This window comes from Leguminivora glycinivorella, chromosome 11 (genome assembly GCF_023078275.1).
Source record: "Leguminivora glycinivorella isolate SPB_JAAS2020 chromosome 11, LegGlyc_1.1, whole genome shotgun sequence".
Classification (NCBI taxonomy): Eukaryota; Metazoa; Arthropoda; class Insecta; order Lepidoptera; family Tortricidae; genus Leguminivora; species Leguminivora glycinivorella.
The window spans coordinates 9858135-9875700 of NC_062981.1; the positions used below are offsets into that span (position 1 = coordinate 9858135).

Sequence of the window (17566 nt, forward strand, 5' to 3'; positions counted from 1 at the left end):
CTCAGAGATAAGGTTCAAATTAGCATGGCAAAAAATACAACAGTGCAGTCAAAATACCATCAAAATACGAAAAAGCAAATATCAATGTCGCCGTATTTCAGGCAATAAGGGCTGTTTTCTCAAATATGAAAAAATCTCAAAAGCAGAACTTTATTAAGACTTTCTAGGAAAATTATTTTGAACTTGATAGGTAGAACAATTTATAAAAGTTTTACAGAAAAAAATTCTGAACTAAGTTTGTAACTTTATGAAAAGCATTTTTTTTTATCTCAGATTGCATATTTTAGTATCGTAACGATTTTTCTTTCAAATAAAAAGAGAATTATTAGAAAAGGTTCACGGTGTCTGCCGTAAACTGGGGTTACATTGACCAATTTGGGAATTTAAACTTCTCTAGCTTCTACATTTAATGGGTATTTTTACCCATTAAATGTAGAAGTTAGAGACGTATAAATTCCATAATTGGTCAATGTAACGTAACAAACAAAAGAAAAAAATGGGACCATCAACTTTTTTAGTCTTTTCCTGCTAAAAATCTAGAAAGGTAACAAAATAATGTACGCAAAAAAAAAACGATGTTATTAAACTTAAACTGACATTGGTGTTACTTTGCTACCCTATGTATTTTTTAATGGTAATCGAATGTAATCCCTTACAAAAGTATTTTATCTCAAGAAAAGATAAAAAACGGTTCGCAGAGTCAAATATTACAACTCTTTAACGCTATTTTGGGGTTACTTTGATTAAAAATAAAAATTACCATCTTCGAAAAACCAGCTTTATTTGCAATTGTTTCAATATTTATCACAAGAAGAGATCAAATTATCAGCCTCAACAAGTACCGTGACATAATCAGACAATAATCAACTATGTGTCATTATGGTCAATGTTACCCCATGCAAGTGATCAAAGACACCCCACATAGTAAATAATTAGTAATAAATGCCTAGTTTGACTTTATGATACAACACTCAATACAATGGTATAGCTAAACACATGTCTGGCAAGCTAATATTCACTGTGAACCTTTTACTTTAATACCCACTACGTTAGTTTAGAAGTTATTTAAACATGAAAAATAGCAACAAACTATGCTTATATTTTGACACGTTATCAGCACTGCCCACGAACATACTTACTTGTTCACTGTGTCAGAGCACCATATAACTATAAAGGTTGGTTTAGGGTTATCATATGTCTAGATTTCGATAAATTTATTTTATTAATACATTACCGACTACTCATAACATATTAGTTCCTTATTTTTTGATAAAATAAATATAATATGCTCGTGACAGGTCAGGTTTTATTCGTAATCCAAAAAAGTCAACCCTAGCACTTTTCCCTATTCACCCCCTTCCCGACCCTATTCACCCCAACGTTAGGGTGAGCGAAAATTACTAAATAAAACGACATATTTTCAAAGACAACCCGACGTTCACACCGCTGGAAGATTTTTTGTGTAAAAAATTAGCATGGCACGTAAAAAAACTGCTATCGACGTTCAAAAGTCGGTTTTGGCCCTATTCACCACAAATTAAGTTAGTTCATACCCGTTCAGACCCCATGAACCCAAAATCTTCAGAAAACGATGTACTAAGTAGCCCAAAGTACAGCGCCATCTCTAGGTGAATTGGGTTACTAATTTATGCAAACTACAGATGTCATTTCATTTAGTATTTTGGAGGTAACTAGTAAAGATAATTTAGTTTTACAATTGTGCGAAAATAGATTCTCATTTGGCCGGATTTTTAACCGAATTCCAAAATTCAAAAGGTTATAAATGTATAGTTTTTTTTAAATATCACTCCTGGTCCAATTTAATATCCCACAAATATTAACGGCAAACTGATAATGACTTAAGTATTTTTGAAATAAATTTGTGACAAATGTGGGTAGTTTGTAATTAGGCGCCGACTGATTGTGGGTGGAACGGACGTGTTTTCTTTGGTGCCTCTTCATCAGCGCTGATCTTCGGCTGGGAGCATACCTTACCAAATTGAATGCCGAAAAAAAAGTTTATCAGCAAAAATTACTTACTTGAAAATAAAGTCATAACCGTTTTCATACTTATGCATTGAAATAGATATCACGCACGAAAGTAAGAACGACAAGGCCTCCTGGTGGATGAGCCGGGAATCGAATCCGCCATCTCTCTCGCTATACCCTAATCCTCTAAGTGCCACTTGCACCAACGAATATGGAGGGTTAACCTGAGGGTTAACCCACCATTTTACATGGAATTTGACAGTTGACAGCCCACTAACCCTGAGTTAAGTGGTTGGTGCAAAAGGGCCTTAAATATTCATATACGAGGTGGTCAAAATGTGCCTATCAGAGATAACACACACTAGAGAAATTTCGTCGGGTACCACACGGCGGGCGGGTGGCCTAGTGGTAATGACGTTAGCTGCGTAAGCTGAAGACCCGGGTTCGATTCCCGGCTCGGCCACCAGTGGGCCTTGTCGTTTTTTCTTTCGTGTATGATATCTATTTCAATTTATGTATGTATGTATGTGAACACTTTATTGTACATAAGACAAGTTAGGAAATAAAAATACAGTATAGTTATGGTGTACAAAGGCGAACTTATACCTATAAGGGATCTCTTCCAACCTTTGAGCGAATTGAGAATTTATTATTTATATAAACTTGAAAATAACAAATCAAAAATTATTCAACAAAATAATTGTATTTCTTCCCTAGATGTATAGTTTCATACTTATGATTTTTATTTTAAAGTAATCCGTTTATATTATAGCAACCATGGGTGATTTTTGTGGACTTAAGTAGAAACGTTGACTTGTGGTTGACAGAAGTGTGATTAACATTTCTAAATGTTAATTTATTGTATCTAGTCTAACTACGAAGCAATACATTGACGTATAAATTGCGTCATTCATAAAAACATCACTTTAGGTAAGTTATATATCTTTTATACAATTTGACAACCATTGACTACACATCCCAATTCACCCCTCTTCCGACCCTAATCACCCCCTTCGTAAACCTATTCACCCCCTTTGCGACCAACGGGTCAATAATGGGGGGAAACGTCCCCCCATTATTGATCCTATTCACCCCTCAGGCCGCGGATATTTGTTCATCCCGTAAAAGTTCCCCAACACAGTTGCATCGATTTCTTCATGAAAACCATTATAAAAATGAAAATATGTCTTATGATTTTCTGTTAAACATAAACTTTAGAAGTGTAAGTATACACTACATTCAAAAGGATAATGAACAAATTCTTACCAAAATTTCACACAAAAATGAAGTTAAAATGAGTAAAAAATCCAATAAATTTGAATGCCTACTTTGACAGACATTTTCATGTCTGTAAATATATTATTTACATAAATATATTATTATTTAAATATAATAGCATTATATACCCCGGGAACCCTATTCACCCCAAATTACGGTATTTATTAAATTGTCAATATGTAAAATATCGGAAACTACGGAACGGAACCCTACACTGACCGTGGTCCAATGCGCTCTTGGCCGGTTTTTCTTCTTAATAATATGTAGAGATAATATAAAAATTCACCTCCCAATTTATAATAAGTTTTTTGCAAAAAAATCATTTTTGGCACAGACTTTACCTTAGCCGACTGTACCTTTCTTTCAAAAATCATCTATTGCTCTCCGAGATGTTTCTAAATACCCCTTACTCAATGGGGATACGACATTTCATAACAGAGTTCCTCTGACCACCTTTCTGCTCCATCATCAGATCACCTCCATGATACCAGAATATTAAATAATAAAAATAAAAATAAAATAAAATGCATTTATTTCAGACAAACAAGGTCCATATTGCATTGTCACGTGATTTACATAAGTGTGCAAAATTTCAGCTCAATCGCAAATCGGAAAGCGGGTCAAATTTAGCTTCTACGTTTTGGCCCAAACTAAGATATACTAACAAGGCAAGTTGAATAAAAGCTTGTAAAAAGGCTTCTGATATCAGATTTGTAATAAGTTTACTTGTCATAGTTTAACAACAGATGAGACAGACATATGCACTGACAATACTTCACGTGTTTCGTGAGATGTCAAATCACCTCATACAATTTACCGCTCTAAGGCAACTAAGGTAGGGTTTGTTATTGCACTTTAATTACATATTAATGATTTCTAGCCCGTAAGATATATATTTGCTTTAACAATGGATAGATATTTATGCGAGTGAGAGTGTAATTTAGATTTTTATTTATAAGGAATCAAATATTTTTAAGCTACCCGATCAGATATTTCTGCGGATAAGGACACTCCCCACATCTGCCGTCTAGCAATCGTAGCGTCGGGCCAACTGTATGGCTAAGCCGCGCCGACGCGGCGTCTTTTTCCATACAGTTGGCCCGACGCTACGCTCGCGAGACGCTAGAAAGAGAGACGATGTTTTTGCCGGTCACGGAGCATCACAAATTTTTGCCGGGAATATGTCGTCATATACTTATGGTCCCCTATAGAAAATTAGATATTTTTGCACGGCCGTTCATAATCATATATGCTGGTGACTGTTCCATGAATATTTGGTCTAGTCTAGTTGAGTGGAGAAGTGCCATTCAAAACGAGCGTTAACTTTCTAAACAACAATATATTTAGGTACTTTATAATTATTATTGTTTTCAACTTACGGTTACGTGTTCGTGGTATGCACAGAGTAAATCTTTAATGAAATTGAGACATTTTTTTATATATACAATTAAATTTGAACTAGAAGCACTAAACCTATACCCGCTCGCATTCCCCTTTTTTCTATTCTAAGTAAGAATCAATTAATAAGTATCTGAATATATGTATGAATAAATTAAATTGTAATTGTTTATATACAACCTGTGAAGTTTGGTTGACAAAATTTGACGTAGGTGCTGTCATATATATTTTTAAAATGACGTACTGTTAATACCAGCGTAATGAAAATGTATTCCGATGAGTAAAAGAAAACATGAAACTTTTTTCAATTTAACCGAACTAGAATGAAATCATTTATACTCATTCGGTTGTGTTCGTTATTTTCTTTAATAATGTGATATATTTTTATTTATTTTTTATGCACAAGCCATGCACCTTTAAACTTTAAATGAGATTGGATCTCCACCTGACATTATTGATTTACCCTATTTATTTTGAGCACAGTTTTACACTGGTATGGTTTTTCGTGTACGTACACTATTTTCTGTCAAAATATTTGTCAAATTTAAACGTCAACGCGGAGCGACCGGCGACACGTCTGCCTCCGATGAGCCGCTCAGGGCGTCTAATCGAAAGGAGAATTCTGACAGCAATGGCGAATGTATGGAAATTTGTCCATTTATCTGGCTTTTAGAATCACTTAATTTTATAACTAAGGTATTGAATTTTTTTAACAAAGTTTACTAAACGGCGACATACGTTTTTCTCATTTTAGGTCAACTTTGTGTGGGTTTAGTTATTACACCGTTAATAATTGGAGATTGTGAATAGTCAAAAGTTGTAGACACACTCTTTAAGATAATAACTACATTTATTTTATTTCATTTAATTTAGAAATGTGAGCAGCATTTGTTAAACGCCGAATGCACTTTTCGAGGATTTCGTACGACCCCCTCTTAATAAAGAACGTGTAAAACTGAACAAGGAACGTGTAAAACTTTCAAACAAATACCAACTTTACAAATCAATTGTTATATAACGGAGTTCAAAGGTGAAAGTTGGCTAATATCCCCCTTCTCCTGACTGGACTTAAAAGCTTGATTATAATGTTCTATTTTTAACACCCGGCTAATCTGATACCTGATACACGTTTATATCTGAACTCTGAAAATATTTTTCGAGTTCAATAAATAATGTAGCCTCATATTGCCGTCATCACATTTATGACAGCGACACAGAATATATAAAAGTACAAGTACAGAAGGCTCACTGTAAACAACCTGTCAACGGACTGCATACGACATTGAGTTCTATTGCGCAGCGATAAGGTCTTCAAATTTTCTCGCGGCCGCCGGAATGTATGAAAGAAACGCGGAGTGAGCCGCCCATAGCGGCTAAGGCACTGTTCCCACCGCGATCTAGTAAGCTATGAGCTATCGGCTATAAAAACGAACAAAAAATAAGAACTCCCGTAGCTGCCTATAGGCTATTTTTACGGCCAACCTTATAGTATGATAGTTATAGTAATAGTACATTACATCAGAGGCCGGGAAAATGAGGATTTCCGGCCAAGTGGGTATATACCGGATAGGGATACGAGGCCGGGAATCCGTTTTCACGCCGAGGCATGTATAGTGCTTTTCTCAAACATACAATGAAATTAAAAAAAAATGCTCTAAAGGACAATATTTTATAAAAAAAAGTTACTTTGCAGGCCTAGGCCTAAAAAATAATATGAAATCCCTTTACAGTCCTCTCGAGTTGTTGCGCCCAAAAAGCGATACTTCCCAGCCCATTTTAAGGAACGTAAAGACAATATTTCATTGCATGTTTGAGAAAAACGATTTTTTATTCCCCCCCTTTAGCTTCATTTTAAACTGGAAAAAAAGGCCGGCGATGTTGCCTCGGACCAAAATTTTCATTTCACAATTTCTTGGCTAAAACTTGTTTAACACTTTAGTCTGAGCATCATTAGGCTCCCATAGAGAAGTAGAGGCGTGTCGCAACTTGTTACACTGAATATTTAACTTGAGTGCCGTACTTGTGCCAGTATTGAATTTGCAACTCCGTACTCGTTAGCTCCCAAGTTCACCAACTTGATTTGCCAGTTCCTACAGTTTTCGGCCAACTTCGTAATCTTCCGTTGTAGATACGGTGAAGTTTATTTTAAGCTCATTTCCGTGAATAACTAAATGTTTTAATGTTTAAGGCGCCACAGGGTACGCTTCGGCCCGTGTACGCTGAAGGCGATTGCTGTTTACAAGTTTCAAGTTCTCTAAGTCTTGTGAACTCTGCATATATTTAGAAATTTTAGAACATACCTACATGTTCTAAATACTTATACCCAGTACTGTAAGCAATACATCAAAACTGTACCTAGCGTAAACTTATAACACTTAGATTTTTTTTTAGATACTTTAGATTTTTTACTTAAATAGTTCTACCCACTTATATTACCCCTCTGCCAACAAACTGTCAATTATGGAATTCATTGCCACCTCCCCTTCGACAGTGTCAATCGGTCGCATCGCTAAAACTGAATTTAAATAATTTTTAAGAAAAAAAAACCGCCTTCCTTTGGGGTTCTGGTGATAAATACTTTCAAATGTTGGATTATGTTATCAATTCGTCTGTATATTTTTTAATGTTTGTTATTCGATATCTCCGTCATTTCTGAACCAATTTTGAAATCTGGATGATTCTGAAGTACTTACAGATGAGAATGATTATCAGAACGGAACTCTAACCAGGGGCGGCTCACTCTTCATCAGCAGTTCCTCTGCACCAAATGTCACTGTTCTGGACGTAAGTGCATGCTGTTCTTATAAAAATACCAAAGTCACTATAAGTGTGCCGTTCAGATTTGAGGAGTTCCGTTCTGACCATCATCAGCAATTCCACTGCACCAAATATCACTGTTCTGGACGTAAGTGCATGCTGTTCTTATAAAAATACCAAAGTCACTATAAGTGTGCCGTTCAGATTTGAGGAGTTCCATTCTGACCATCATCAGGAGTTCCACTGCACCAAATGTCACTGTTCCGTACGTAAATGCATGCTGTTCCTTTAAAAACACAAAAATCACCATATGTATGCCTTTCAGATTTGAGGAGTTCCCTCGATTTCTCCAGGATCCCATCATCAGAACTGGGTTCTGAGAAAAATGGGACCAATCTGTATGCATATCCATTCAATCAAGATATCGAGGAACAAACATTAAAAAAAAAATTTTGAGAATAAACCATTTTTTTTTATCCTGTCTTACAGTGGGTGTATAAATGAAGATTTGATTCGGTGTTTTGTTGCAAGTAATTTTCGTACATTTTATGGCTATAAAAGTTCTCAGTATTGACGTTCATATGTTGACGTTGAACTATATCTATCAAGAATTATGCGTTCAAAGAAAATGTTATGTCGCTCTGGAACGATCAGTTATGATTAAGAACAGTTGCGTTCTTAAAGGAAATATCATCTGGTAAACAAACGTTAACTGTTTCATTCCTCAGAATTGTCTTGATCCACGCGATGACAAGTAAATTACAGTGATAATTTTCTTGTTTAATAATTTGCACTGTTATAACCAACTGTGTCTGGAACACACCGAGGTGAAGTAGTACATACTGCTTGTTTACAACTTTGTGATTGTGGTTTATGTGGATGTCTATTACCAATGCTCACGTGTCACACGTTTCTGCACTAGTTGACAGTCTTCATCTGTCAACCTAGCTCTGCAGTCACCGCACTGCAATTTATTTTAAATGGGTTCACTCGTAGCATCAGAGAAAAGTGTACGTTAACAATGAAGTACTGCCATTTAGAAAGCTCTCCGCTTAAACCTGGCCGCATATTAAACGCGAGGTACGTAGAATGAGTTTGAAATGCTATTTGAAACGGGAACTAAAATAGTGGTTGCGAGCATAAGTGGGCGTCCACTCGGCGCAAGCGGGTCTGCTTTCTGCGGCCGTGACCGTTGCGTCGAGTTTCAATGGTGGGAAATTAAGTGATATTTAAGTGTATTCTTAGATACTAGTGCTTGAAATATTGGTCTCTTCTCTAGTTATATTGTAAGGACACTGGAGTAAGCACAGGACTTGAACCAAAATACTACTTTCCATAGTACTGTCCAGTCCAGACTGTATGCTCCTGAGACACTAGTGTGCCGGTCTCCCCTTTTCTTGCATTCTTTTCTCTTCTTCTCGTGGGTTTCGAGGGAAAACAATGACAATCTACCGCCGGCTCTTTCTGTCTATGGTTTAGTGTAAGGCACCTAGGAATTTTAATACTTTAAGCCGATCGCATTAGGTCTGACTACCTCATTGGCTCATGCGTCTCCCCTTATATTTCATTAGTTTCTAATGGGATTTCAATCTTTTGAGCATTGGCGTCTTGTCAGCTCTAAAAATATGTTATTGAATAACTAGCTGCGCCTAATACGTTACGTCGAGCAGCAGCCATTGACTAGACGCCGACGCGCAGGAGATGCTATGGACCATTTCTAATAACGCCTTGATGGTCTTCGCTACATGTCCTGGATGACCTAACAGTTGCCTTTTTTTGCAGAAAAGCGACGCGGCAGGTGGTAGACGCATGGCTGGTGTCACACGCGACGCCGCCCAGCGCCGAGCTCGCGTCGCCGTCCCGTGCCGGATCCGGCGCCACCACGCCCGTCAGGTCAGTACGATACTGTCTCTTTACATCATCACTTCGCCTCACTCATATCTTTAGTTGTGATTTACTTTTGTTGTTTAAACTTTTTTGTTGTGACGGTTTAGCTAATGTGTAACAAAATGGCGTGGATCTGTTTGAAAAATTTTGAATACATATATTTTTCAAGTATATTACAATGCGCATTCGTCACATAAAGCTATGCCGGCTCTAATCCTACACCTCAGCCTCAAGAAGATTTCAGTCCCCCCTCATTTGGAGGAGGGTATCCACTATGGGACCGGCAAGAAAAAATGTTATTTGTTTTACAAGGGGGCAAAGTTGTTGTTTAACCGCACGTGCCAAAATTGATACCCGAGCATGCGAAAGATTCGCTACGCTCGCGGTTCAAGTTCGCGGTTCAAACTTTGCCCCCGAGTGAAACACAAAATTTTTCACCACACCAACACGAACCAAACACTGACTATAAAACATCAAATTAAATCAAATCCATCAATTTATCCAATATTTATGATTCAAAATCATCATTCATATGTAAATTCTACCAGTCAGTTTAAGACATCAAGTTGAAATTTCTTGGCACTCTTGTGGATAAAATGCAATTTTGCTATCTGTTTTCGAATAGCAAAGTAAGCCTTTAACAGTTGGTGTGGTAAAAAGATTTTTTCTGACTGCCGCTTTGATCTAATTCCCCACTCTTGTATTTCCAAGTTCATTCCCCTATAACCCGATTTTCTCAAAGATCAGAATCCGGCTTGTGAGAGTAGGTTAATCCAGAATGAGGTATAAATAGCCGCCCGTAATAAGCAAAGCTAAGCCTCGTCATTGGATTCAACTCACGAGTCGAGAGAGAACTCATAGCGCGCGAATGCTCCCGGGATTACCTCAAATACTCGAAGACTCGAACCCACAAACCGCACAGAAGATATTAAGAAGCGTTTTCAAAGAGCGTCACCAGACATAATTATGTATACTTTTACTGGTAAAACACTTATGATATCTGAGCAGCGCAATTGAATAGCATCTTACAACATTACAGTATAACAGCTCAGATTCAACCCTAAAACTCCGTTATTCAAAAATTACGCAAGTGCAGGTTTGTTGACACAACTGCATCACGCGGTTGCGTTCCCGTAACTACTAAATTACTACGGAAGAACAATGTGGCTGACTTTGAGTTCGTTTGTAAAGAATTGGCCTGCAACGACGTACCGCGAAGCGCGAAAGTAGTTTTGAGAAGCAAAACTCTTTCGTCGCACTTGTAAATTCTAATGTAAGTTCGAAAGAGATTGAACAGATACCTACACTCCGTGGTTTCGAGTAGGCCCTCTGCCTTAGTTTTTTAAATTTAAACTTAGGTGTGTATGCATAGGTACATTCTTTACTAATATTTCCGAGTAACAATATAAAATCTTAGAAAAATGTTTTTATTGTGCCGCCCTTCAGACAGATGTTTGATATGGGTCAGCCAATTATTTTAGGAAGGTTGAGATTGGTCTTATAATAAATATTGTAAAATCTGGATGTGTGTGTTGAAAAACACATTAAATGCAACTTAGGATTTTGGATGCCTCGGTTTTTTTTTTAAATTTTCGCTACCTAAAAACGAATAAGGTATTCTATTCTTCCTTACTGAGTTGCTAACTCATTTAAATATTTCAAAGTGGTAAAATATTAGAATTTCCTACATTGTTGTTGATCGACCTAGGGCACCCCATAGGTGCATAGGGCCTCCACAAGATCCTTCCACGCCTTTCTATCTTGAGCCACCGCCTTGGCCTCGGTTCAACTCAGTCCGAACTCCCGCAGCTCGTTCTCTACGCTCCGCCTCCAGGTGTGTACGGGGCGTTTGCGGGCTCGCTTTCCTCCTTGAGGCTGCCACTCAAACGCGATACTGGCGCTATTGGTAGCTCCTGTAAAGTAGCGGTTGGTAAAAGTTACAAGTGCGCCTAAAGAAAGAGCTTTTAGCATACTGTGTCCCAAAGGAGGAAATAGCGAAAATAGGTCTTTTGTTAAAACTGATATGTCACGTCCTTACAAAGTAATATAAGTCAATGGCAGAAGCGTTTCCGCCTCCGATGTTCTTCCTCAATGTTTGGACTTGTCTTCGTACCCTACTTGTAAATTTCATCAATCTTTTGTGACCCTCTTATTGTTGTTCTAAATTGACCGAAGCGTTAGCGTAGGTCTACAGCTTGACTCGGGCGATTTGTTTTTATTTAATATCATGTTGTTCCCCTCTGTAGGTCAAAATTATGAATCGAAAATTTGTGATCAGTTACATATCTTTTATAAATTTTATTTTAGAAACATAATGTGTGCTTCTAAAATGTGATGTATGAATTTAATTAACCGACAACGTTTATGAATTTGGTTTGACATGGGTTAATCATGTTAAGGGAATTAGTATTGATACAGTTTTAATTATATTACAAACAACGTCACTTTATTCGTAATATAATTAAAACTGTAGGGCTTAATGATAAACAAGAACAAAGATCGGCGTAAACATAAACAAGAATCAATCAGTTAAGTAATCACTCTTTGTAATTGTTTGCTCCGATGTTATGTGCCTTTGCATGGTATCATACTATGTATGACTATGTCTCTATATGAATACGTAGTTAAATATGTCATTAACTTAACGACTTATGAGAATCAATTTCTCATTTGATATCGTGTTGACAAACTTCTCGAGTTGGTCTAACCCTATGAACGCCGCGCTTACCACGCCTGTCATTGTAAACTTTTCGAAAAATAAATGCATGAAAGTTGATCGAACGCTTAAATAACGTGTTTAATTTAAGGTACAGCGGGGCAAATCTCGACTGGGAAGCAAATGTAACTGGTCCATTTTTAGGGTTCCGTAGTCAACTAGGAACCCTTATAGTTTCGCCATGTCTGTCTGTCCGTCCGTCCGTCCGTCCGTCCGTCCGTCCGTCCGTCCGCGGATAATCTCAGTAACCGTAAACACTAGAAAGCTGAAATTTGGTACCAATATGTATATCAATCACGCCAACAAAGTGCAAAAATAAAAAATGGAAAAAAATGTTTCATTAGGGTACCCCCCCTACATGTAAAGTGGGGGCTGATATTTTTTTTCATTCCAACCCCAACGTGTGATATATTGTTGGATAGGTATTTAAAAATTAATAAGGGTTTACTAAGATTGTTTCTTGATAATATTAATATTTTCGGAAATAATCGCTCCTAAAGGAAAAAAAAGTGCGTCCCTCCGCCTCTAACTTTTGAACCATATGTTTAAAAAATATGAAAAAAATTAAAAAAGTAGAACTTTATAAATACTTTCTAGGAAAATTGTTTTGAACTTGATAGGTTCAGTAGTTTTTGAGAAAAATACGGAAAACTACGGAACCCTACACTGAGCGTGGCCCGACACGCTCTTGGCCGGTTTTTTAAATCTTTTTCAATGTTTGCATTATTAAATAGAGTATCCACCGGTTATATATGGTAGGCGTGTTCAGTGGATACATGTAGAACTCAACATCATAGTGTAATAATGGAAAAAATGGATTAGTTACAGTTGTCCCCCAGTCGAGATTTGCCCCGCTGTACCTTATACTAAATTTTAATTTAGGTTTACATAATTATAAAATTCTTTTAAATCCCCAAATATTTTTGCGTGTTTTAGATTTTATAAGAACAAATGTCAATACACATTTTGAAAAAATGTTGCCCCCGAGTCGAGATTTGCCCCGCTGTACCTTATGTGAAAGTAGCTTTATAACTGCGCGAGACAGAAGTAATTTTTCTGACAAAACTGAAAGTCACTAAAACCAGGAGAAAAGTCATCTTAAATCTTGATACTACCTACTTATCTTCGAATGTTTGTCGACTTTTGAAAGTCGCGCAAAGTCTCTAATCGAAGCTCGATTGATTGTTTTATCTACTTTAAGGCTTTAAAATTCTCGATTGTTTGAAGGTTACTGGGTCTTTGAATTCATTTTAAAACCGCCTGTAATGTAAATAAGGTTGAATGTTTAAAAAATCAACGAAGATGGCGTCCTTGGGTAAATATTCCGTGGACTGATCAGATGATAAGAGCTCCCATGATTCAAATAAAACATGATGGTTTTTGAGACATTTAGCATTGTGACAGATTTAGACGAATGGAAAAAGTCCCAAACAGGTACTCTTTTTGTGCCTGTTTGATACGGATACCTAAAAATGGCGATTCCGAGTCAAGCTTTATAGTGAATAGTTTTCATAACGGTGGAAGAATCTAACTATTAAGTTTTTGCTCGCGATTTATCTCCGTGAAATAAAGATACCTATATGTATAACCTACTAAGTCCTTTATTCATCTAAAAATTCTTAACAGAATCGAATGTTCATCGAAATGTCATCTGATTCGGTTTAATATGAAGAGCTTAAGATATCCACTTATCAGTCAATGGAACGATTTACCTTTGCATACAACAGATTTGTCAGTATTTTAACCCAATTCCTTGAAGTCAAGTTACGGTTGCCAAGAGAGGATTGGCCCGGCGCAAATTGTTGGGTACCACTTATTTAATTAAGACCTGTCTAGACGTTTAAAGTTATCGCCGTATTTCGGTCTTGACCTGAAGCACTCAATACTCTCAGAGCGGGCGAAGGGGGATCACATCAATAAAGCTTACCTAGATAATTATATACATTTATGTATCTGAGTAACGCCTGTATGTTTATGCCCAAAAGGGTTAAACGGAGCAGATGAAACTACTCCAGTTTCAGTGCCACTCTTAACAATTAAAATCGAATGAAAACTAAATAACGAATGTGACGTCCCTTAGGTAAAGGTACCATATTTATGGCGGTTACCGCTCACAGTATTAATCACGACACTTCAATACTAATGCGATGCTATGTGACGTAGGCACATCTCGGACACTGGCGATCAAATATATGAAAGAGGCGCGTTCCTAGCACACATTCCAAGCTCGTGTAGGTGAACGCGTACCATGCTTGTATGAGTGAGATATGACAGGTCGACTGTTCGCGGTTTTGACAGGCGGTAACTGTGAGGTAACCGAGAGGGGGTGGGCGGCACTTTCAGCGGGGAGCGGGACGTAGGCATTAGGCATCACCCGTCATCAGGTTTCTTTCCCCTTGGGACATCACAAATGTTTACTTCAGAAATCGTGTCATTTTTCACACCAGTTTTTATTCAACTCTTTCCATTTCTAAAAGTTGAATTCTCGTTTTAAAATTACTGGTGCATTTGTAAAATGGCTTGAAGTCTACTAAATCCAAAACGACATACAAAAGCGATTTGGACCTTCTCCCAAATCGCGCGTTGTGTAAACAGAGCGAGGCCAACTCTTCCTTATCATCTTATCGTATATTAAATTACGCCTGGCTCGAATCCAGGGTCCCTAGCCTACGTCACTATCGCTTACACAACGTAGCTAGCTCTCTTCTATCGCTCTTCCGTAGAGGAGCGACAGAGCCGAACTGCGATTCGATCGCCACGTAGCCTCAATGAGTGTCGCTTCGGCTAGGCTGAATCCTAATTGCTGATTAACTTTATGTCGGTCTAACTTGTCACCACAAAAGTTGGCACTAAAATCCATTTCAAGAGAAGAAAACTCGTTATTATTACATACCCTGTAATTTATTTTATTTCTGAATTTTATGATACACGTGTTTGGCAACATAAAGGTATGCAAGAGTTAAATGAAAATGTGAATCAGTAGGTTTATGGAATTTCATTAAATGCATTGTATTCCAATTTAGCTTTAATGGATGTATGAAAAATTCTCAGAATATTTCAATAATTTAAACTCCTATCTGCTATTGTCTTCGGTTACCGCGATAGGTTACTAGAGCGCCAGGGCCCCACGGGCTGGAATGAAATAAAACTATGCCGAAACGGATTTAATCCGTTTCTGCTAATTAAATGTTGAATGAAATATAATGGAGGGAATCACGCGTTATTTTATTTTCCTATCTCAGCACTAATTAAATGTTGAATGAAATATAATGGAGGGAATCACGCGTTATTTTATTTTAAAACCGTTTAAGTATAATGTGCCAGCACTGTTTGACTTCTATCTTTTCACGGGTTAGCAAAGTAATATTTGAAATTAATTCTCGGGAATCTCGGGATTGACACGACACAATGATATTTTATTCTTTACCAGTTACGGGCCTTTGTCATTACTTGTACGGTTGACTTCAATGATCTCAACGGTGTTACAAAAGCAAATGAGTCCGCTTTCATTAGTATCCCGATTCAATAAATTCTTCAAAAGGTTATCATTATTTTTTTCTACCGTATCATCTCCATTATTATCCCGCGCACTTCGCCCCAGAAACAGTATCGTTATCTAAAAGACAGAACGCATTTCTTCGGCAGGAAGATATCTGCCCACGAGTTCGAGCGCGGCGGGTTGTTGAAGCCGCTGGTGACGACTGTTGATGGTACGCCGACGTTTTTGGGCGACCAGCCGCATGCGGCGCCGTCGAGGCCGCAGAGACGCTCGCGGCATGAACTGAGACAGTTGGACGAGAAGGAACTTATATTTGAACTGGTGAGTGATAATGTTAATGGGTCGACAAATATATGGTTTGCTGCAGAAAGGTAACTGTAGAAATGTTTGCACAGAAATGTTGCACAGCAATTGGAAATGGACATAGCAATCGGTTGAAAGATCAAGGGGTGAATACTTTCCTATTGCTGATTGCTGACTCTTTTTAGTTACTATTTCATCTAAGGGTTAATCTTAGGGCTTAGGCCCATTTAGCAAAAATAAAAATATATAATTACCATATGAAATAGAAAAAGACTGAAAAGAAACTAACGCGGTGTGTTGTTTCACTTCGTATGAAGTTGCGAGCTCGATATAACATTTTATGGGCACTTTAGTATAACTACATTAACTACTTCAATAGTGTTTGTACCCTTATAAAACTTAAATGTACTGCTATTAGCCTCTGTACAAGCATTACTCCTTGTAAAGCATCTTATTTCAAGTTTAGATTCAAGTAGAAACACCAAAAGAGATATACATATTGTGTACGTGTATGTCAGCGGTCAATTGTTTTTGTACAATGTTTTGTCTAGGTAGTTTCATTAATCCCGATTTTTATCCAGCATTATCGGCAGGATACTTTTATGAGGTACCAAAGCTCCGTCGTCTTAGGAAACGAAACAAAGTGTTCGATGTTTCATGTTATACTAAATAGCCAATTAGCCAGTCTAATATAAAAATGATTAGGTACTAGAAATGTATAAAACCAAACCACTCCCTGCTTGCCGTGTACGGTGTACGTACGTACCCATGATGTTAGATTTATGATTCTCTTTATTCATTTGAATTCTTAGATTTATGTTTTTTTTTGTATGTCTTTCCCATCACGGAACAATGGTGTTCCGGACCTTTGGGAGGCGTGCGCGGGGCCGAAGCCAACGCGTAGAGGCCCTTTTGACACTTTAATGAAATGTAAGGGGTACACCGAGTGGATGTTGCCCTTGCCCGTATCATGGGACACACGCAGAGGCAGCACCCGCCAGGGTGTAAGGACTATTTTTGAGAGTTAATGGAATCTAAAATGAACTGGGCTATTTTGATGAAAGTGATGGACTGAATACTGGGCTATGGATAAAAAACCGGACGCCTGCTTAATAAAACGGTATCCAATTTTATTTCCGGCAGACGGTGACTCGTCCCCACAAGATTTATGATTATTATTATGATTATGATTAGTAATGGAATCAGAATTCATTCAGTGAATAGTTGTATTGATTGACGTGACCAAACAATTAACGGCGGTGAGTTTGATTCGTTCACTATTACAGTAAATAATGGTTGCGGTCGCTGCATCTCTACGAATTAATAGAGACGGCGAGTCACCAAAGAACTAATAATATAATTCATAGAATTATTTATTAATGACGAGGTCGGTATGTGTTTATATCTGGAAATTAAATTATATTTAAATGTATTTATAAAGGAATGTATTTGAGTATTATAACACCCCGCTACCCCTTAATTAATTACACCCTAAATTACCTAACTTAAGTCCAAATTGTTAGCCCTAATTAAAACAATACACTATTAAAAATTGGCCATTAAAACAAATACTGTGATCGTCTAGTAAGTGGTAGGACCCCGTAGTTGTGCGTAGCAATCCAGATTCTTTTTACCTTTAGGAACTTGCTATTAGGGGTAAATTTAGGTTGATAAAACTAAGGCAGTAATATATTCACTTGAGGTATAATAAGCTGAGAGAACGTCATTTGTGAAAGAAT

At 37.4% G+C, this 17566-nt stretch overlaps 1 protein-coding gene across 1 annotated transcript in view; it reads left to right on the forward strand.

Annotated features, from left to right (window-relative positions):
* LOC125230961 (dual 3',5'-cyclic-AMP and -GMP phosphodiesterase 11-like) overlaps nt 1–17566 on the forward strand; it is a 306906-nt gene that overhangs the window by 117618 nt on the left and 171722 nt on the right. Inside the window, 2 exon segments of the mRNA XM_048136282.1 lie at nt 9205–9315; nt 15653–15845. Coding sequence (XP_047992239.1) covers nt 9205–9315; nt 15653–15845 — 304 coding nt within the window.